Here is a 23415-nt window from a genome sequence, read left to right on the forward strand (position 1 = left end):
GGTTGGGGAGTCCAGAACTAGAAGGCACAGGTTTAGGGTGGGAGGGGAAGATATAAAAGAGATCTAAGGGGCAACTTTTTCACGCAGAGGGTGGTATGTGTATGGAATGAGCTGCCAGAGGAAGTGGTGGAGGCTGGTACAATTGCAATATTTAAGAGGCATTTGGATGGGTATGTGAATAGGAAGGGTTTGGAGAGCTCTGAGCCGGGTGCTGGCAGGTGGGACTAGATTGGGTTGCGATATCTGGTCGGCATGGACGGGTTGGACCGAAGAGTCTGTTTTCATGTTGTACATCTCTATGACTCCATATACTAAAAATGACTTTCATGATATAATTTCTAAGTGCAGTACAAATTTGGGATTTAGAAACAAGTTAAAGGCTGAAGTATTTGAGACCAAAGATTCTACACCTATATTAAAGGTAAAATCCATAAATGGTCAAAGATGACTGTTCTGCTGAAAAGGAGAATACATATATTTCTGTAATGACCAATCTTCTCACAAAGTTGCAGGGATGCATTCTTATACTAAGATTTTATTAGCTTATTCAAATCACCCAAAAGCCACATTATATTGGTTAGTAACAATACTTACCAAAGATCACACAGGACAGTATCACAAGCCCCTGTAATGTAACTTACGTCAACAGTGATTCCAAGTGTGAAAGTTTGAAAGAGGTGGGTTTCATATAAGGAGCAGCAGGGATAATTCCTGATATTTTCATACATGTTGCTTTCCACTGTTTAGCTTTCCAGAGATTTTCTCTGGAACATGAACCAACTTTTACCATCTTGGTGGTACTTTTGACTTTAAACTGAGCTTTTGATTATATATCTGTGTCAGTTTAAGTCTACCTATTTCCCTATCTATAACATTAGTTGAATCCACCCGTGCTTCAGCTCAACAGCTACTGAAACTCTCATTATTGCCTCTTTTACCTCTAGGCATGACTGTTCCTTCACATCTAATCATTCTCCCATGCTCAACTCTCTGTAAATTAAACTCACTCAAGACAATGGTGAGGATAAGCGTGGAATCTAAACTTTTGCAGTTTTAAGTCTCCATTTAGTAAGACATATTAAAAGATGGATGTCCTATTCCAACAGCCAGCATTCAAATTAGTTCCTATATTTAGAAGCACATGTGAATCTTCAGTTAAATGTACACTACTTAAACACAATTAAACATTCATTTAATAGATAATTAATGCCCGTACACTGACTTGCACCCTATCACTCTCAGTTGAACAAAATCTTGATTTTACAACTCTCATCCTTCTATTCAAAACCCTTCATGATGCCTTCTTCTCAATCTCTAATCTCCTTCAGCAGTTCTACAACTTCCAAGAAATGTGTGGTCTTTTAATTCCACCACTAACAGCACGGCCTTCAGCTGTCAAGGCCATGTTAACTGGGAATAACTCACTAAACTTTCCCAGCACTCTTTACTTTTCTTCCTTTAAACTTATCTTATTGACAAAGCTTTGTGCATGTGTCCTTGTATCTGCATGCTGCTCATGTTCAATTGCTTTCCATCAGTCCTGTGAAATACTTCAGGTCATTTTGCCACATCAAAGGAAAGTTACCAAGACAAGTTGTTGTTGCTACTAATGAGTTGTCCGAGCTTCCCTGGGGTGGTGCCGACAGGGTTTCTGGAATCACATGATAGCTTTACAATTGAGCAGCATGTAGCTCATTTGGAGTATACCAAGAGTTAGATTATATGTATGAGTTTGACTACCTTTTTGTTCGCACTAAGGTTTGCTGCTGGAATTTGCAAAGTAACTTGATAATCTGTCTGCTTATTCATCTCTTCTGCCAGAAAGTTTGCTTCTCTCACGAAAGCATTAGCTTTCACTATTTGCTCTCTCAACTTCGACAGACTGTGGCGGAACAGCTGATCTCTGCAAACAGGAAGAAAAACAGAAAAAGAAAATGAAGCACTTTCCTTCTTTCACAAACATTTACAGATTATCGATGACGGAAATGTCTGTGGCTAACTTTTCATTCACAAATTTGTAACTTTTAGAATTATGCAGAAGATGCATTCTATCGGAGACTATCCACTGCATAATATTTTCACATTGAAAAGCTTGTTAAGTAAAAATGTCTCTATGGAGCTGTTTTCCCTGGAGCATCAAAGGCTGAGGGGTGGCCTCAGAGGTGTATAAAATCATGAAGGGCATGGATAGGATAAATAGACAAGTCTTTTCCCTGGGGTGGTATTGGGGGGGGTGGGGTGGTATTGGGGGGGTGGGGGTGGGTGGGGGGGTCCAGAACTAGAGGGCATAGATTTAGGGTGAAAAGGGAAAGATATAAAAGGGACCTAAGGGGCAACATTTTCCATGCAGACGGTGGTACGTGTATGGAATGAGCTGCCAGAGGAAGTGGAGGAGGCTGGTATAATTGTAACATTTAAAAGGCATCTGGATGGGTATATGAATAGGAAGGGTTTGGAGGGATATAGGCCATGTGCTGGCAAATGGGAGTAGATTAGGTGAGGATATCTGGTTGGCATGGACGAGTTGGACTGAGGGTTTTTTTTTTCCGTGCTGTACATCTCTATGACTCCAGAGTTATTCATTCTGGGATAATTCCCTTTTAAAAAATTCTTTACATATCAAAACTCAATTGAATAATATATCAGTGTTTTTCTTATACAGGAAGGGAATATTGGACAATGAGTTAACCTTCCATTTTCTAATTAAGCTGCTTCACTGCATAAAACCAAGGGCTTCTCAATTCAATCGAACAGATGCACTCTAGCAGTCCCACAAAGTTAACAAAATGAAACACAACTTGAGACACAACTGATAACCTTGCACTCTCAAAACACGGGAAGGAATAATGGAAAAATAGTACTGGTTCAAGGTTATCGCCACCATGATGGAACACATCGCTGAATCCATGGGCTTGGTTGTCATTAATTACAAGAGTGATCCCAGTGAAAAGACTGTGAATGCAGAGCATATGAACTAAGGTCTAGCATACTACGTCATGTGCCAATGACCAATGGTTGATGCTTTATAAAACATAGATGTTTAGGAAGGCTAGAATGGATTGGAAGGGGTCAAAAAGGTAACACATCCATCCAAGAAATTGGTTCCATAAAAACAAAGGCAAAAGATATGATCACTGACTGAAATAAACAGATGGAAAGCTGAGTGGAATAATACACGGAGTTGTATTCTGTGCAGAACAGTGTCGCTGAAGAAGCTCTAGACATACAGAAAGCCTACTTGGCATAACAACTGGACACAGAACTCACAGTGGAGGAGCTGTGCAAAGTTATTGACTCATATCACAGACAAAGCCCTGTGTACTGTTGCGAGACCATGTGATCACATCAAGTATGAGAGAAACCAGCACATCTGCAGAATCTGCACAAACATTTCTGTTGCTGATGTATTTTTTTTTGTCTGTCTGTTGTGGGATATAGGCATTGATAGCTAAGCCAGGAATTACGGTAAATCCCTATTTACCCTGGAGAACTTGCTGGTGAGTTGCATTATTATAACACAACAATCCTTGGGTGTGAAGGAACACTCACTGTCCTGTTAGGAAGAGAGATCCAGTGATGGAAATAACAATACAGTTCCAAGTCAGAATGATGAATAGCTGAGGGGAATTTGCAGATGGTGGTGCTCCCACATACCTGCTGCCCTTATTCTTCAAGGTGGCAACAGTCACAAGTTTCAGAGGTGCTGGTGATGGAAGCTGGGTGAGTTGTTGTACTGCATGTGCAGATGGTACATATTGCTGTCACAAAACATCAGTGGTGAAAGGAGTGAACATATCGGGTAGTGTATAGTGTGTCAACTAGGTACGTTGATTTATCCTGAATGACATTAGAGTTGCACTCACCCAGGAAAGTGAAGCATCTTCCATCACATTTCTGACTTGTACGTTGTAGATTGTGAACTATTACTGGCAGACAGGAGATAGCCCCAGCAGAATTACTAGCCTCTGACATAATCTTAAAGCCAGTTTTTATATGGTTGGTCCCATTCAGTTTCGGTTTAATAGAAATTCACCAGGATATTAATAGTAGGGGGATCCATCAATGGTAATATTATGGAAGTCCAGGTGCAATGATTCGATTCGCAAAAGTTGGAGATGGTCATTGCCTGGCACTTTCGTGGCACGTATGTTTCTTGCCACAACAGCTCAAGCCTAGATTTTGTCTGAGTCTTGCTGCATATAATGTGGAGGTGCTGGTATTGGACTGGGGTGAACAAAATTAAAATCACACAACACCAGGTTATAGTCCAACAGGTTTATTTGGAAGCACAAGCTTGGGGAGCTCTGCTTCTTTGTCAGATACCTGGTCAGGAAGCTTGCACTTCTAAATAAACCTGTTGAACTATAACCTGGTGTTGTGTGATTTTTAAACTTTGCTGCATATAGTCCCAGATTGCTTAAGAATTGGAGTCATCACAAATCTTGCTTAACATTGTTCGCTGATGATTCCGCATCCCTGTTTCTGACTTCATGATGGAGGAAAAGTAACTGATGAAGCAAGTGAAATTGATTGAGCTTAGTGATGTCTTGTGGCTGGGACTAATGACCTTGAACAAGCACAGTTACCGATTTTTGTGCAAGGTAAGAACTTAAAACAGTGAAAACCTTCCCTTGATTTTCACCGACTCCAATTCTTCTAAGGCTCCTTGATGCCACACTAGGTCGAATTTTACCTCATTGTCAAAGGCAGCTATTCCTACCATGGCTCTGGAGTTCCGCTCTGTTGTCTGTGTTTAGATTAAGAATGTAATGAGGCAAGGAATGGAGCGTCAACAAACAGGTTATTCCTTTGCAAATATCACAATTGATGACCATTCCATACGTTTGCTGATGGTTTAAGAGTATTCCACAAGGCCAGATTTCATTGTCCTACTTCTTTTGGACAGGACATAGCAGGGCACCTTCCCACATTATCAGGTACAGGCCAGTATTGTAGCTGCCCCGGAACAGCTTGGATATGGACACAGCTATATCTAGAGTAAAGTCTTCATTACTACTCTCTACTATTGGCAGAATGCTGTGAATGCTAATAGCGCCTCCAGCGGTTTTTTCATGTCACATGAAGTGAATCAAAATGAATGATGATTGGCAGTGACCTTGAGGACCTCAGGAGGAAGCAGAGACAGATCACCCACTCCACATGTCTAGCTGAAGATAGATGTAAATAGTTCAGCCCTGCCATTTGCACTAATGTACTGAGCTCCCCAATCATTGACAATGGGATATTTGTGGTATAATCCTCCTATTATTTTTTTGTTCACCACTACTCAGGGCTTGGTATGGTATGACTGCAGAACTTAGATCAGATGTGTTAGTTACGGGGTTGTTTCACCTTGCTTTTTGCATGGTGCTTCTGCTGAAGGCAGGTAATTGTCCTATGTTGCAGCTAAGTTGACACCTCATGTTTAGGAATGCCTAATACAATATGCGTTGTGCCCTCCTTCATTCATCAATGAACCAGGATTCATCTCACAGCTTCATGATGTTAGTAGAACTGGGATATGCTGTAAATAAGGTCACAGATGGTTGGTAAACACAATTCAACAGCTAGGTAAAAACAATGACTGCAGATGCTGGAAACCAGATTCTGGATCAGTGGTGCTGGAAAAGCACAGCAGTTCAGGCAGCATCCAACGAGCGGCGAAATCGACATTTCGGGCAAAAGTCCTTCAGAGAAAGGATATGGGGGATAGAGATCATAAAAGGGCATTGTATTGGTCACAAGCATTTTCAGTTTAGCAAAAATTTATTGGTTCCTAGTCTCTCAATTGTGCAGTATTGAGACAGTAGATTCATGTGTACCACAAGGCAGCCATTCTGCCCATCAAGTCTGCTTTGTCGTTCGATGAGATAGTAACTGATCTGATCATCCATTCAACAGCTGCTGATGGCCTCAGAATCTAATATATGGCATCAAGGAGCAGTAGCAGAACTGCAGTCAGTCAAAATCAGTTCCATTTAGCATGAGGGGAGCCATACAACACAAAGGAAGGTATCCTCAATGTGAACAAGGAAATTTTTACAGTGCAACACCTGAATTGTTGGTGATCAATAAGGTTATATTTGAGCACCTAACAGTCTTTGGCATATTCTTCTTTTTGTTCCTACCAAACGCATTCAAGTCATTTTCAGAGTGTGTCTACGTACATTGCTGACAAGCGTCAAGACTTCATCAGAGAGTTATTCCATGCTAACAATACCACACTATGTGAGAAGATTTGTAGCTCGGGTGCTCTTGTTGTGGTTCTGCTCACCGAGCTGGGAATTTGTGTTGCAGACGTTTCGTCCCCTGTCTAGGTGACATCCTCAGTGCTTGGGATCCTCCTGTGAAGCGCTTCTGTGATCTTTCCTCCGGCATTTGTAGTGGTTTGTATCTGCCGCTTCCAGTTGTCAGTTCCACTGTCCGTTGCAGTGGCCGGTATATTGGGTCCAGGTGGATGTGCTTATTGATTGAATCTGTGGATGAGTGCCATGCCTCTAGGAATTCCCTAGCTGTTCTCTGTTTGGCTTGTCCTATAATAGTAGTGTTGTCCCAGTCGAACTCATGATGCTTGTCATCTGCGTGTGTGGCTACTAAGGATAGTTGGTCATGTCATTTCGTGAGTAGTTGGTGTTTATGGATATGGATCGTTAGCTGTCTTCCTGTTTGTCCTATGTAGTGTTTTGTGCAGTCCTTGCATGGGATTTTGTACACTACATTGGTTTTGCTCATGCTGGGTATCGGGTCCTTCATTTTGGTGAGTTGTTGTCAGAGAGTGGCTGTTGGTTTGTGTGCTGTTATGAGTCCTAGTGGTCGCAGTAGTCTGGCTGTCAGTTCGGAAATGCTCCTGATGTATGGTAGTGTGGCTAGTCCTTTGGGTTGCAGCATGTCCTCGTTCATAGAAGAAGCGGTAATGCAAAGATTTGAACAGTCTTACCGCAAATTCAACCCAAACTGTGGGTCAGATTTGTGGATGACACCTTTGTCATTATTAAAAACACAGAAATAGAGAACACACACTGCATCATCAACACCACACTCACAGGAATCCGATTCACGAGAGAGGAAGAAAAGGACAACCAACTCCCATTCCTAGACGTGATGGTACAGAGAACACCTAATGGAGAATTCACCACAAAGGTATACAGGAAAGCCACACACACAGACCAAGTCCTGAACTACGAAAGCAACCACCCCAACACACACAAGAGAAGTTGCATCAAGACACTGTTCAAAAAGGCCACAACACACTGCAGTACACCAGAACTGCAAAAAGAGGAAGAAGAGCACCTATACTATGTATTCGCCAAAAACGGTTACCTGCGCAATTTCGTCAATAGATGCCTACGGGAAAGACAACGGAACGAGGACATGCCGCAACCCAAAGGACTAGCCACACTACCATACATCAGGAGATTGATTGTTTTGCAAGCTTGTTGGAAATCAGAAAAACCATTTGGCCAAAAATACGGCACAGAAAAACAGAAGCCAGTGAAGTTTGTAACTTCTCAACCCATCATCGCTGTTTATAGCAAATGCAGCAGACTTTGCCATAGCAGTGCAATTGTCCTAGGCCACACCAGGCAATGCTCAACTTGTGGAGTGATAGTTTGGCACACTGACCTGTACACCACTGAAGCCAGGCACCAACTCAAAGACACCTTTTCCTACCGCTTGCTTGACCACAACCTCACTTCTCATCACCAAACCATCATCTCCCAGACCATACACAACCTCATCAGCTCAGGGGATCTCCCACCCACAGCTTCCAACCTAACAGTTCGGGAACCCCGCACTGCCCGGTTCTACCTCCTACCCAATATCCACAAACCTGAGAACCCTGGCGAACCTATCGTCTCAGCCTGCTCCTGCCCCACCAAATTCATCTCCACATACCTTAATACTCTCCCATCCCCAGTCCAGGAGCTCCCCACATATGTTCGGGACAGCACCCATGCCCTCCACTTCATGCAAGACTGCCATTTCCCGAGCCCCCAATGTCTCATCTTCACCATGTACATCCAGGCCCTATGTACCTCCATCCGCCATGACCAGGGCCTCCAAGCCCTCCGATTCTTCCTCTCCCGACATCCCCACCAGCACCCTTCCACTCACATTCTTATTTGTTTGGCTGAACTGGTCCTCACCCTCAACAATTTCTTCTTTGAATCCTCCCACTTCCTCCAGACAAAAAAGGGGTAGCCATGGGCGCCTGCATGGGCCCCAGCTATGCCTGCCTCTATTTTGATTCCGTGGAACAGTCCATCTTCCTCAGTTACACTGGCACCACTCCCTACCTTTTCCTCCACTACATTGATGACTGCATTGGTGCCACATCGTGCTCCAAGAGGAGGTTGAACAGTTCACCAACTTCACCAACACATTCCCACCCCGACGTTAAATTCACACTGACCATCTCTGACACCCCTCTCCCCTTTCTGGACCTCTCCATCTCCATCAACTCAACATTGACATTTTCTACAAACCCACCGCTACTTGGATTACACCTCCTCTCACCCTACCTCCTGCAAAAATGCTATCCCTTATTCCCAATTCCTCCACCGCATCTGCTCCCAGGAGGACTAGTTCCACCACACAAGGCACCAGATGGCCTGCTTCTTTAAAATCACAATTTCCCCTCCCACATGGTTGATGATGCCCTCCAGCGCATCTCATCCACGTGCCACACCTCCACCCTCGAGCCCCGCCGTTCCAACCGCAACAAGGACAGAACCCCGCCCCTTCCTGGTCCTCACCTTCCACTCCACCAAAATCCATATACATCGCATCATTCTCCGCTATTTCCGCCACCTACAAATGGATCCCACCAGAGATATATTTCCCTCCCCGCCACTTTCCGTAAAGATCGTTTCCTCCGCAACTACCTCATCGGGTCCAAGCCCCCCAAAAACCCACCCTCCCCTCCCGGCACTTTCCTCTGTCACAGCAGGAATTGCAATACCTGTACCCACACCTCCCCCCTCAGCTCAATCCAAGGCCCCAAAGGAGCCTTCTACATCCAAAGTTTCAACTGTACTTCCACGCATCATTTACTGTAACAATCGCTCGCGATGTGGTCTCTTCCTAATTGGGGAGACAGGATGCCTACTCGGAGAGTGCTCCAGAGAACATTTTTGGGACACCCGCACCAATCAACCCCACTGCCCCATGGCCGGACATTTCAACACCTCCTCCCCCTCTGCCAAGGAAGTGCAGGTCCTGTATCTCCATCGTCACTCCCTTACCACCTGACGCCTTGAGGAAGAACGCCTCTCCTTCCGCCCTGGGACCCTCCAACCCCATGATATCAATGTGGATTTCATCAGTTTTCTCATTCCCCTTCCCCCCACCTTACCCCAGTTCCAATCTTCCAGCTCAGCACCATCCTCATGGCCTGTCCCACCTGTCAATCTTCCTTCCCACCTATCCACTCCATCCTCCTCTCTGACCTATCACCTTTACCCCCACCTCCATTCACCTATTGCACTCTCAGCTACCTTCCACCCCCAGCCCCACCCCTCTCCCATTTATCTCTCAACCCTGGAGGCTCCCAGCATCAGTCCTAATGAAGGACTTTTGCCAGAAACGTCGATTTTCCTGCTCCTCGGACGCTGCCTGATCTGCTGTGCTTTTGTAGCACCACACTCTTGACTCTGATCTCCGGCATCTGCAGTCCTCACTTTCACCTAGAGCTCAACACAGTCAACTAACAAAGCGCATATCATTGGTTGGTTAAGTGTTTTTCCCAATTTTCTGTTTGGAAATGGAGTCACACCCAAGAAAACAATTAGAGAATGGAGCGAGGAGGCCATGAGAAACTACAATATCAGTTTTGCCCTGTGACAAGCCAACGTAATATTAAAGCCTCTGCAATTCCAAATTTAGCTGATTGAACCTAATGAAGTACATGAAAACGAAATTAATATATGTAGTGCTGTATTCCCCAACATTGCAAGGCTGCATCCTGGAAAAGGCAAATATTAACTGGTTCAAGAGTTCTCTTGTTGACAGTAAAGCTTGTGCATTGATCATTAGTTGAGATCGTATTTCTGAAAAACTGGGTTTAATAAAAGGTCAATATTAGACTTTTCGTGGATTTATTAACTAACAGCTATAAGGAAATATTATTGCTTTCAATCCTTTAACGTGCACTTAAAGGGCTGCACAACTAAGACCATTTGATTTTCTCCCCCCAAATAATCATACATGCACCTATTAATAAGATGTAAATTCCCACCTCTCACTGAAACAGCCGTACCTCTCTTCAGACCAAAGTTTCACTTTTTGTTGTGCAGTTTGAGAGGTGAATGACAATCTCTCGATGCCGTGCCGGTGTAACCTGTCTGGTGACAGCTGTTGACGAAGGAGCTCCAGCTCACGCTCATACATTAGCCGCTGCTCTTCAAGTGCATTCTTCTTCTCCTCAAGATACTGCTTCTCGAGAATCTGCACAACATTCTGAACAGGATCTATAAAATCAGATAGACACCTTACTTACGGCCAGTTTGCATTAAATCAAACAACCTATGCTCACTGCATTGTAGCATTTTAATATGCAAATTCATAGTAATACAAAATCACCCCCCGACCATTGTTAAAATTCCCATTGGGAAACCATAAATCATTATAACTAGATTTACCAAAGTACAATCACAAATGAAGAAATTATCATCAGGATTTCACTTCTTGCAACTTGTATTTCAACCCAAATCAGAATCAGCACAAATTAAACAAGCAAATGGTGCTTCAAATGGAAAACATTAAATCTCATTCTAAATAGTCAATACAGCAGAAAGAAATCACAGGCAGCCACAAGAACCCACATCACTATGTATAACAGTAACCCAGTGTGCAATCTCATTCCCAGAGAGGTGTATACAGTTAACACTAAAAAGTCACGCATCTACAAAGCCTTGCTCATTCACACTGCATTAATCTTCATGGCGTCAATTAACAGATTTTCTTTTCAGCTGATCATTCATAAACTTTGGTTCTCAACCTGGACCCCAGCTACAAATTCTTAGTTTTTATGTATGCCGGAGGTTTTGTGGATTTGATCGCTTTGATCTTGGTCATGCATTATTTCACAGGAAGTTTCTGGAATTCATTTGTTCTTTTTGCCTTTTTGTAGAGAGCTTCGATTGCTTCACCTGCTAGGAATCATCTATTTCTTTGTGTATCTCTTCTTTTTCTGCATTGGTGCTTGTTACCTTTTCCCTTTAGCCTTGTTCTCCTCCTGCCCCTCTGATGCTGCCCGACCTGCTGTGCTTTTCCAGCACCATGCTCTCGACACTAATCTGCAGTCCTCACTTTCTCTTAGTTGATTTCAGACCAAGGGTGCCTATCTTGAAGGCGTTCTCCTCCTCTCTCTACAAGGTACTGATGAAGGGCTTTTGCCCAAAACATCGATTCTCGTGTTCCTCATATGCTGCCTGACCTGCTGTGCTTTTCCAGCAACACATTCTTGACTCTCCTCCTTTTGTCTACTTAAAAATAGCTTTTGTAACTTAAATTCCTCTGTTTGGGAATGCTTCCAGATAAAAGATTTGATTTTCAGGAAAATTAGAAATGATCTCTATAATTGGCGCAAATACTTACAAGTTATTTTTAAATGTTCGGGGGAAAAATCCCAGATGTTTTAAAGGAATCAAAAATTCCCTTATTGTACAGCTTCTAAATCAAAGGTGACACATACAAGGATGATATAATCTCCAAACTCACGAGTCAGATATACAATAAACAAAGCAGCACATTCTTCTCTAGCTTTCAGAAGAGAGAGTGAATTTTGAAATACTTAATTCAATGAGTCAGTCATGGTCAGACCTCTTGCCTGAGCCAGAAGTTTGAGAATAAAGCCCCACTACAGGGGAATTTGTACTAATCCAGCAGAGTAATGAAGGAGCTCTGCATATTAAGGTGCCATCTTACAAAACAGATGGTAAACTTACATTCTTTTCATTGTGGTAGCATGAGAATTTACCCAAGTTATTGAATGGGATTATGGTATACATCTAAGTTGAATCACATTTTAATATTATGAACAAAATCAAAATTGAAAAATGCTAAAAACTAGATGTGAAATCCTGCGATACCTCAGCTGCTTACACAGCTGTGAGAGACAATAACTGAGGAAACCTGGGTAAAATACTGGCAGCAAAGTGTGTCTGAATGTAATACCAGAGGCATAGAAATCAGTACTTTTCTCACATGAAGTCTTGAAGATATTATTCAAAGGGAGTGCTTCAAGCTTGCAAAAAGTGCAAGGGGGAAATAAAGGAAAGTGATGATATTATCACAACTCTCAAGTTTGCCAAGAGTCTGTTGCTCACCGTTTGTGCTGAGAGCTTTCATCATGACTTCCATCTGTGCAAATTCATAATTATAATCTGGTTCGGATGAAGCTTCACTTGCTGTCTCCACATCTTGCTCTGCACCATATTCTCGATTTGCCTCACTCTCATATTCTTTTAATTTGTCTCTCCTCTTCCTCATTGGTAGGTTAATTCTATTTATATAAAAAAAAAGTTGCTTAAACAAAACTTAACTTCAGTACCACAACATTGCCTTTATGCAGTGACACTTACAATGTTTAGTTAACATGGAAACCCATATTTAAATTCTGCAAGAACATTCAATCTATTGATTTTGGTAAAGGTTCACTTCCCAAAGTCAGGATATTTGTTGGCATCATCCAAGGGGGAACCAATTCACCCCATCTCACCTGGTCATATTACTAAGAGCAGGGAGTCTTTCCTGATAGGCAGCTTTTGCCATGAGGACAGGGTGCTTCATGGCCCAGACAGTGCCTAATTGGCAGGATGCTTACCCGTGCACGACTGCAATGTGACCAACTACATTAAATCGTGGCCTATTCTCATGGAGTAGGCCACCAGAGAACCACCAATCCTGCTGCAGGAATATACCAGTGACTGGCTGAGGCCCATTTTGCTAATTAACTGGCAACATTTGGGCCTCATGTAGCCTTCAGCAAGGGCCATCCTGACTGGATTGGAGGAAATAGCATTTCAGTGAATGTCCATCAACCTTTCTCTGAATTTTACAGCGCCCCACCCCTCACCGCCTAGCCCTCTTGAGGAGACCAGATGAAATTCTGTCCATACAGTGGAAGGGAAAGAAAGGCACATGGCAAACGATGTTCTCCAAGGTTCTACTCTTGGTGCTGAGCTTTTTACTATATCAATTAATCAAACGAAGACAGTTGTACATCAAACCCTGCTCACAACTTGAAGTTAGGAAGTTCGTAAATATAAAAACAGCAAAATACAGAAGGACATATGCCAATTAGATGAGTGAATAAACTGTGGCAGATGGGAGCTTGAAGTAAAGGTCAGTAAGGTCTTCCATGTTGAATGGATTAAAAACAAAATCATAACATTAATAACAAGAGACTAAGTAATGTGATAGAATACAAGTATTTGAGTCTCAAGGTAAACAAATCACCAAAATTCAGTACAGAGTTACATAAAAGCTAATGGAATATCACCTTTTATCTCACCGTAAAGACATAGTAGTTAAGTTTTAAATGCACGGCGCCTCAGTTGCACCCCATTTGAAGAATCTTGTCCAATTTTGAGTACAAAAACATTAGGAAGAATAACTGGGCCTGGAGCAGGTATTCTGCTGGTTTGCAAGCTTGATTAAAGAATTAAGTTTTTATGTTAAGTTGTATAAACTTGGGCTGTTTCCCCTTAAGGTTAAAAGGTTTAAGGAGTGATCTAAAGGGAGTGATTCACAAGATAAAGATGACACTGGCAGAACAGCAACAATGGAAAAGAGACACAGGTTGAGTGAATAGGTGGGAGGGGAGAAAGGATGTAGCAAAATTAATTCTATTATTTATCGTTCTTTCTGAGCAAATTAACTAAATATTTCAAGAATCATACATAAGTACACAAGGACATACCTAAAGAAGTGGTTATTTCCCCAGAGAATTCTGTCGCCATGCCAGAGAGAGTTTGGAGCATGCAATACCGCACCATTCAAGCAGGTTCTGAAAAAAGATTAAATATTTCTTATTTGAAAATCGGGGTTCAGTCTCATAATATTCACGATCTGCTTGCCTTATGATATGCAAAGTAAATCCCGATGTAATGAAGGGATTGATATAAATAAGATATTTTCATAAAATTTATGATGATGCTTCTATTTCTAGGCATTTTGGCATTTCCAGAACAGTTGAATATCAAAGAACAAAAAAATTACAGCACAAGAACAGGCCCTTCGTCCCTCCAAGCCTGAGCTGATCCAGATCCTCTATCTAAACCTGTCACTATTTTCTAAGGATCTGTATCCCTCTTCTCCTTGCCGATTCACGTATCTGTTTAGATACACCTTAAATGATGCTATTGTGTCTGCCTCTACCACCTCTGCTGGTAATGCGTCCCAAGTACCCACCACCCTCTGCGTAAAGAACTTTCCACACATATCTCTCAAACTTTTCACTTTGAACTCGTGACACCTAGTAATTGAGTCCTCCACTCTGGGGAAAAAAAGCTTCGTGCTATGCACTCTGTCTATACCTCTCATGATTTTGTCGACCTCAATCAGGTACCCCCTCAACCTCAGCCTTTCTAATGAAAATAACCCTAATCTACTCAACCTCTCTCATAGCTAGTGCCCTCCATACCAGGCACCATCCTGGTAAACCTCCTCTGAATCCTTTCCAAAGCATCCACATCCTTCTGGTGACGTGGCAACCAGAACTGTACACAGAATTCCAAATATGGCCAAATCAAAATCATATACAACTGTAACATGGCCTGCCAACAGTCGTACTCAATACCCTGTCCGCTGAAGGAAAGCGTGCTGTATGCATTCTTGACCACTATTGACCTGTGTTGCCACATTCAGGGTACATCAGATCTGAACACCCAGATGTATCTGTACATAAATTTTTTTCCAGGATTTTTCCATTTACTGTATCGTGTGCTCTTGAATTGGATCTTCCACAATGCATCACCTCACATTTGGCCGGATTGAACTCCATCTGCCATTTCTCCACCCAAATCTCCAACCTATATATATTCTGCTATATTCTCTGACAATCCTCTTCACCATCTGCCACTCCATCAATCTTAGTATCATCTGCAAACTTGCTAATCAGATCATCTGTACCTTCCTCCAGATCATTTACGTATATCACAAACAGTAGTCCCAGCACAGATCCCTGTGGAAAACACTGGTCACAGTTCTCATTTTGAGAAACTCCCTTCCACTACAACTCTGTCTCCTGTTGCCAGCCAGTTCTTTATCCATCTAGCTGGTACGGTGTGACCTTGACTTTCTCCATTAGCCTTCTATTGGGAACCTTATCAAATGCCTTACTGAGGTCCATGGGTTTATGACATCTACAATCCTTCCTTCATCAATCAACTTTGTCACTTTCTCAAAGAACTCAATTAAGTTGGTAAGACGTGACCTTCCCTGCACAAAATCATGTTGCGGATCACTGATAAGCCCATTTTATTCCAAATGGGAATAAATCCGATCACTCCGTATCTTCTCCAATGGCTTCCCTACCACAGATGTCAGGCTCACCAGTCTATAATTACCTGGATTATCCCTGCTACCCTTCTTAAACAAGGGGACAACATTACCAATTCTCCAGTCCTCGAAGTCCTCACCCACGTTCAAGGATACTGCAAAGATATCTGTTAAGGCCCCAGCTATTTCCTCTCTTGCTTCCCTCAGTAACCTGGGATAGATCCCATCTGGACCTGGAGACTAGTCCAGCTTAATGTCTCTCCTTATGCTGACTTGGCTTGGTGTAATCAAACATCTATCCCTAACCTCAACATCTGTCATGTCCTCTCCTCAGTGAATACCTACACAAAGTATTCATTAAGAATCTCATCCATTTTCTCTGACTCCACTCATAAGTTTCCTCCTTTGTCCTTGAGTGGGCCAACCCTTTCTCTAGTTACCCTTTTGCTCCTTACATATGAATAAAAGGCTTTGGGATTCTGCCTAACCCTGTTAGCCCTCTTCATTCCTCATTTCAGATTGGTCCTACATTGCAGATATTCTTCCAAACCTTCGTCTGTCTTCAGTCACCTAGATCTTATCCTTCCATTTTCCTCCTACCCAGTCGCTCAATTTCACCTGTCATCCATGTTAGAACCTCGCCACTTCTAACACTCATTTTCACAGGAACATGTCTCTACTGCACTCTAATCAACCTTTCTTTAAAAGCCACCCACAGATGAAATGTGGATTTATCTTCAAACACCTACTCTCAGTCTATATTCCCCAGCTCCTACAGAATTTTGGTATTGTTAGCCTTCGCCCAGTTTAGCATACTTCCTTTAGGACTACTCTCGTCTTTGTCTATAAGCATTCTAAAACTTATGTAATTATGATGGCCATTCCCAAAGTAATCCATTACTGAATCTTCAACCACCTGGCCGGGCTCATTCCCCAACACCAGGTCCAGTATTTCCCCTACCCAAGTTGGACTATTTACATACTGCTCTAGAAAACCCTCCTGAATACTCCTTAGAAATTCTGCTCCATCTAGACCTTTAGCACTAAGTGAATTTTACTCAATGTAGAGAAAATTAAAATCTTCTATCAACACCACCCTGTTGCTCCTTCATCTTTCGATAATCTGTTTACATATTTGTACCTCTATCTCCCACTCACTTTTGGGAGGCCTGTTGTACAGGCCCAGCACTGTTACCGCACCCTTTCTTTTTCTGAGCTTAGCCCATATTGCCTCACTGCCCTCCTTCAGCACAGCTGTGATATCCTCTCTGACCAGTGATGCAACTCCTCCATCCCTTTTACCTCCCTCTCTATCCCGCCTGAAGTAGTGATATCCTGGGATATTTAGTTACCAATCAAATCCCTTAACCAAGTCTCAGTAATAACAATAACATCATACTCGCAGGTACTAATCCAAGCCCTAAGTTGATCTGCCTTATCTATTGCACTTCTTGCATTAAAACAAATGTACCTCAGACCTCCTGTCCCTTTGCATTCATCATCTGCTCCCTGCCTGCTTATTCCCCTTAGTCACGCTGACTTCATTATCTAGTTCCTACAGGCTTTAGTAACTACCTCCTCATTTGGTTCCCACCCCCCCTTACACATTAGTTTAAACCCTCCCCAACACTGTTAGCAAAAGCACACTGAAGGACATTGGTTTCAGTCCGGCCCAGATGTAGACCATCCAATTTGTAATAGTCTCACCTCCCTCAGAACTGGTCCCAATGTCCCAAAAATCTGACCCCTTCTTCCTGCAGCATCTCTCAAGCCACATGGTCATCCTGCCCATTATTTCATTTCTACTCTGACTAGCATGGGCACTGGTAGCAATCCTGAGATTACTGTGTCTAAGGTCCTACTACTTAACTTGGCTCCTAACTCCTTAAGTTCTGCTTGAAGGACCTCATCCCATTTATTCCCTATATCATTGGTGCCTATATGCACCACAACAACTGGCTGTTCACCCTCCGCCTTAACAATGTTCTGTCAATCTGCGACATCCTTGACCCGTGCACCTGGGAGGCAATGTATCATTTGGGAGTTCAACCACTGAACTACCTATCTACACCCCTGACAATTGAATCCACTCTGACTGTAGCTCTTCCACTCTTTGTCCTGGCGTTCTATACAGCAGAGCTAGCCATGGCGCCATGAGCTTGGCTGTTTCTGTCTTCCCCTGGGGAGCCCTCTCCCCCAACTGTATCCAAAAATATACCTGATTTGGAAGGAGATGACCGTAGGGGACACGTGATCAGATAAGGATTGCAAGCAATAAAATTTGATTTGGAGATGTCAGCGTTGGACTGGGGTGTACAAAGTTAAAAATCACACAATACAAGGTTATAGTCCAACAGGTTTAATTGGAAGCACACTAGCTTTTGGAGCACCGCTCCTTCATCAGGTGATGGGGAGAACACAATTCTAAGGCACAGAATTTATAGCAAACATTTACTGTGTGATGTAACTGAAATTATACATTGAAAAATACCTTTATTGTCTGTTGAGTCTTTCATCTGTTCGAATACCATGATAGTTTCACTTCTTTCATGTGTAAATCACAAAACCCTTTTTTAAAAGTTGCATTCTCAGGTTAGCTGTAACATTGGGCGTTAGCTAGACAACATGTTGAAGGTGTTAGCCCCCTGTGTTCTGTCTATGCCATGATGTTTACATTGATTCTAATCTAAAAAGTGAGATAACAGAGTTTTGCATGAATTCATGCAGTTTTTGAGCGAAGTACAAGGTAACTTTGCAAGTATGAATTCACCCCACAAAATATATGTCTGCATGTGGGTCTTTGTCTGTGTGTGTGTGTCTGGGTTGGGGGTTGTGAGTGTGAGAGTGTGTGTATGTGTGTGTGTAGTGAGTGTAGAGTATCTTAAGTCTGAGAGGGGGTGCATGCGAGAGTGTGGGAGTGTATATGTGCGTGCACGAGTGTAGAGTGGTCTAAGTCTCTGAGAGGATGCCTGTGTGGGAGTGTGTCTCTGTAAGGGTGCGCGCGCATGGATGTGTATAAGTGCGTCCATGTGTGTGTGAGCGAGATTGCAAGATGCAAGAGTGCGTTGTGCATGCATGTGAGAGAGAGGTGTGTGTGTGTGTGTGTGTGTGTGTGTGTGTGTGTGTGTGTGTGTGTGTGTGTGAGAGAGTGAGAGAGAGAGAGAGTTGTCTGTGTGTGGGCGCGCGCGCGACAGAGGTGCCTGCGTGCACGCGAGAGGTGTGTGCACGTGCGAGAGAGAGATGTGTGTGTGCTTGAGAGATGTGCGCATGTGAGAGAGTTGTGTGTGCGCGAGGTGTGCGCGCGTGAGAGAGAGGTGTGCGCGCGTGAGAGAGGGGTGTGCGCGCGTGAGAGAGGGGTGTGCGCGCGTGAGAGAGGGGTGTGCGCGCGTGAGAGAGGGGTGTGCGCGCGTGAGAGAGGGGTGTGCGCGCGTGAGAGAGGGGTGTGCGCGCGTGAGAGAGGGGTGTGCGCGCGTGAGAGAGGGGTGTGCGCGCGTGAGAGAGGGGTGTGCGCGCGTGAGAGAGGGGTGTGCGCGCGTGAGAGAGGGGTGTGCGCGCGTGAGAGAGGGGTGTGCGCGCGTGAGAGAGGGGTGTGCGCGCGTGAGAGAGGGGTGTGCGCGCGTGAGAGAGGGGTGTGCGCGCGTGAGAGAGGGGTGTGCGCGCGTGAGAGAGGGGTGTGCGCGCGTGAGAGAGAGGTGTGCGCGCGTGAGAGAGAGGTGTGCGCGCGTGAGAGAGAGGTGTGCGCGCGTGAGAGAGAGGTGTGCGCGCGTGAGAGGTGTGCGAGGTGTGCGCGTGAGAGAGAGGTGTGCGCGCGTGAGAGAGAGGTGTGCGCGCGTGAGAGAGAGGTGTGCGCGCGTGAGAGAGAGGTGTGTGCGCGTGAGAGTGTGTGTAGTGCAATGGTGGTCACCTGTAATGTGGCATGAACCTAAGGTCCCGGTTGAGGCCCTCCCTATAGGTACCAAACTTAGCTATCAGCCTCTGCTCGGCCACTTTTCGCTGCTGCCTGTCCCGAAGTCCACCTTGGAGGATGGTCACTCGAAGGTCTGAGGTCGAATGTCCTGGACCTGAATCCTCCAAGGCGTACTTCGGGACACGCAGCAGCGAAAAGTGGCTGAGCAGAGGCTGATAGCAAAGTTCAGTACTCACAGGGAGGGCCTCAACCGGGACCTTAGGTTCATATCACGTTACAGGTGACCACCACTGCACTATACACACACACACACTTGTACACAGACACGCACGCACACCCTTACAGACTTCCTCTCAGAGACTTAGACCACTCTACACTCGTGCACATATACACTCTCTCTCAGACACTCACAACCCCCTGTCCCAGACACACGCACACACTCCCACACGCTCTGTAGAATGTCTTAAGTCTATCACCTGATGAAGGAGCGTCGCTCCGAAAGCTAGTGTGTTTCCAATTAAACCTGTTGGACTATAACCTGGTGTTGTGTGATTTTTAACTCTGTACACCCCAGTCCAACACCGGCATCTCCAAATCATACACACACACACACTCTCTCTCTCACACACAACTCCCAACCCAGACACAGACAGACAGACACACACACACACACACACACACACAAAGACCAACATGCAGACATTTTTTTGGGGTGAATTTGTACTTAGAGTTACATTGTACTTCACTCAAAAACTGCATGAATTCATGCAAAACTCATCACTTTTTAGATTAGAATCAATCTAAACATCATGGCATAGACAGAGAACACAGGGGGCTCACACCTTCAACATACTGTCTAGCTAACACCCAATGTTACAGCTAACCTGAGAATGCAACTTTTAAAAAAAGGTTTTGTGATTTACACATGAAAGAAGTGAAACTATCATGGTATTCGAACAGATGAAAGACTCAACAGACAATAAAGGTATTTTTCATGTATAATTTCAGTTACATCACACAGTAAATGTTTGCTATAAATTCTGTGCCTTAGAATTGCGTCCTCCACTATCCCCTTATGAAGGAGTGGCGCTCTGAAAGCTAGTGTGCTTCCAAATAAACCTGTTGGAATATAAGCTGGTGTTGCGTGATTTTTAACTTAATAAAATTTGAACAGAGTCTGGCACTCTCTTTGGAATATCCTGAGTTGTATACAGGTTAGGAGTGCTATTATTATTGAATCACCAAAGATGACATTGTGTGAAAGAAAGAGAGGAGGAAAGACATCTAGCAATCCATGAAGAGCTGAACAAATCTGAACGTTTCAAAATCAATGAAGCCAGACTATGACTTTAATAAAGGATAAACAAGGACATCATGTCCAGTTTGCTGAATTAAGACTTACATGTTCTCAATATCATATAGATTTCAATTCATATAATACGGGAATGTCAGACCAAGATAAATTCTATAAATTCAAAAACCTGATGACAAGAAATGCCTGGCTATTTTTTAGCTGGTTTCCACATCAGAAGGTCTACAGCACAAAATATGTCTGATGCAGTGTGATACCCAAACCTTTTGTTTAAGAAAACAACAAATGAAGTACTTAGATGACAGGTTAGATGTTTGACAGAGCATGTTGTGCATCCCTTGTTTTATAAAGGTCACAGTCACCATGTAACTGGGGGAGCAGAAAGGTGTGTGCCTGTGTGTATTTGTGTGGGTGATCACACTGATCACTGATAACATGTCACAAGGTTCAATGTCCAAATTAAAGATCTTCTCTGCAAAAAGACCAAATTGAAAAAATTAAAACCAATATTATGAAAAATAGCCAACAATAATCAATATCCAGAATATATTAAAACATTCTAAATATGCAGAAACAGTTTTGCTTGTATCTTTCCCCATCCCCAATCAGCGCACCATTTCAGTTTATCCTTAAGGCGAACAACAACAATTTTAAAGTGATGAATATTCTGATGCTCTCTCCCTTATATTTGAGGGATGAACCTAGCTCCTGTTCTGACCTCCCAATATGCAACTGAGTCTGTGACCCTGTGCAGAAATTTCCCTACTATTTTAAAAATTTATTATAACTGATATATATTCTAAAGAACAAATCGAGATTGCAAAGATAACTTTGGCTTCTCCCCTCATTAATCCAGTTTTTAAAAAGGGCCCAGTATGCAGCAGTTAAAGAAAAACTTAAAAGTGCAATTTGAACATAATTAGACAAAACAAGAATTTCATGAACACACATTTGTTGTAATATGCAACAATTATTCTCAATACAGCATATTTTTTTTTAAAAATCAGAAGATATACGATTCAAACAGTGACACAGTATTGTTCTTGAAATGATGAAATTCTTAAATTACATCATATGACCCAAACAAAATCAATGCAGCAGAAGCAGAAATGCAAGTAATGGATCAATTACTGAGCAAGCTCATAGAACCTTGTGTAATATTCAAACTGAAACTTTATTCCATGAACCATTTATTCTAATAGCATTCAGAATACTCAGTATGCAAAAATCATTTACAATTCATTGTATTCAGTAAATATCTCAACACAGCTCACACCCTGGTCTCTGTAAATCCACCTTTCATCTCCACCTCATCTTGACTGATTGAGGAGTCCCACCTTCATGTTCTGCTATCTAGTGCCGCGAATTAAATTGGAATGATTTAAATTAGTTTAGCTAGAGACTGACCCCCAATCTAGAATGAGCAGAAACATGGTGCACACTACTGAAAAGCAGCTCAGTCTTGCACCCATAGCTTCCGATTGCAGCAGGATAGTCACTGGTTGGGGATAAATATGAAAACTTGCTTAATGACATCCATTTCTGCTGGGCAGTAATCAACAGCAGCTGGAGGCAGATGGTACAGTATCCTACCTGAATGGCTACTGTGTTTAATAAATCAAAACTTAAAAAGATGAAAGACCTATGTTCATCTGAAATTTTTAGTCAGAGGTCAGACACATTCAACTGAATAGACATAACTAAGTACACAAACTAAAGTTAAACATCAATGAGATAACCACATGCAAAAATATTAACAAATTAAAAATGTTGTCAAATGGAAGATATATGGGATGTACATTAGGTCTGCCAATTTCTTAACAGAAAGTCTATGTTGCTTCCCTTTCACAGGTTATATATTGTGAGCTCTACTTAACCTTGATCAGGAAGTATAATGATTAAATCTGAACCACGTGGCAAGAAGATGACTGCACTAGGTTTTTCTACATTGAAACTCTCACCTGGTCTACAGTGAAAATATTACCTGGCATTTTCATTTGGGCAGAGAGTAACATCCCCATCTGCTGAAATGTCAATGACACAGTGCTCAGGCTGGATGCCAATTCCACACAGCTGTATGTCCTGAGATTCATCCGCACCAACCCTGGTGTGATGCTGTTGAGAATATCAGAAGTTTAAAGGTCAGCACCTTATACTTGGCTATAAATATTCACAGGATGCATACAAGTGACTTGAGTGACTCAGCCTGAATCAATGTTTCCATGCCTGCTGTAAGCAGTAACATGGCTTGCCAAATATTTAACCGTAACATTTTTTTCTGATTAAATGTGCAGCCGAGAAATAATTTAAAGCCGGAGTCAGTGGCAATTGCAAAACATGAAGTGCACAAATGCAGAAAACAGCTACTGAAAATAACAGTACATTTCAATAACATTCACTGAGCTCTCAATAAGGAAGCATTTGATTTTATCATGTTGCTGTACTTTTTGGAAAAAGGAAGATGTGACTTGACAATCAAGATGCGACTGAACAGAGTATAGATCATCGTTCTTGTTAGTAGAGAGAACATGAAATAGAAGTAGTGGAAATCTGGCAGAGTGTGACTGCACATTATAAGCATATCAAACCTCACAAGGTAGGACGGCAAATTACACTAAGATCGCACTCAAATATGTAGAATAGCAACAATTGTGCATAATCACAACAACAAGTCTGTTATATAGTCCTTATT

General features: G+C 42.9%; 1 protein-coding gene across 4 annotated transcripts in view; it reads right to left on the reverse strand.

Moving 5' to 3' along the window:
* kif13a (kinesin family member 13A) overlaps positions 1-23415 on the reverse strand; it is a 332721-nt gene that overhangs the window by 96080 nt on the left and 213226 nt on the right. For all 4 annotated transcript variants that reach the window (XM_060849815.1, XM_060849814.1, XM_060849816.1 and 1 more), the window contains exons 14-18: positions 22708-22838; positions 13925-14011; positions 12330-12505; positions 10259-10469; positions 1741-1903 (exon numbers count right to left, since the gene is read on the reverse strand). In XM_060849815.1, coding sequence (XP_060705798.1) covers positions 1741-1903; positions 10259-10469; positions 12330-12505; positions 13925-14011; positions 22708-22838 — 768 coding nt within the window. The remainder of the gene's footprint in view (positions 1-1740; positions 1904-10258; positions 10470-12329; positions 12506-13924; positions 14012-22707; positions 22839-23415) is intronic.

The sequence above is a fragment of the Hemiscyllium ocellatum genome, chromosome 34 (assembly GCF_020745735.1).
Source record: "Hemiscyllium ocellatum isolate sHemOce1 chromosome 34, sHemOce1.pat.X.cur, whole genome shotgun sequence".
NCBI classification, from domain to species: domain Eukaryota; kingdom Metazoa; phylum Chordata; class Chondrichthyes; order Orectolobiformes; family Hemiscylliidae; genus Hemiscyllium; species Hemiscyllium ocellatum.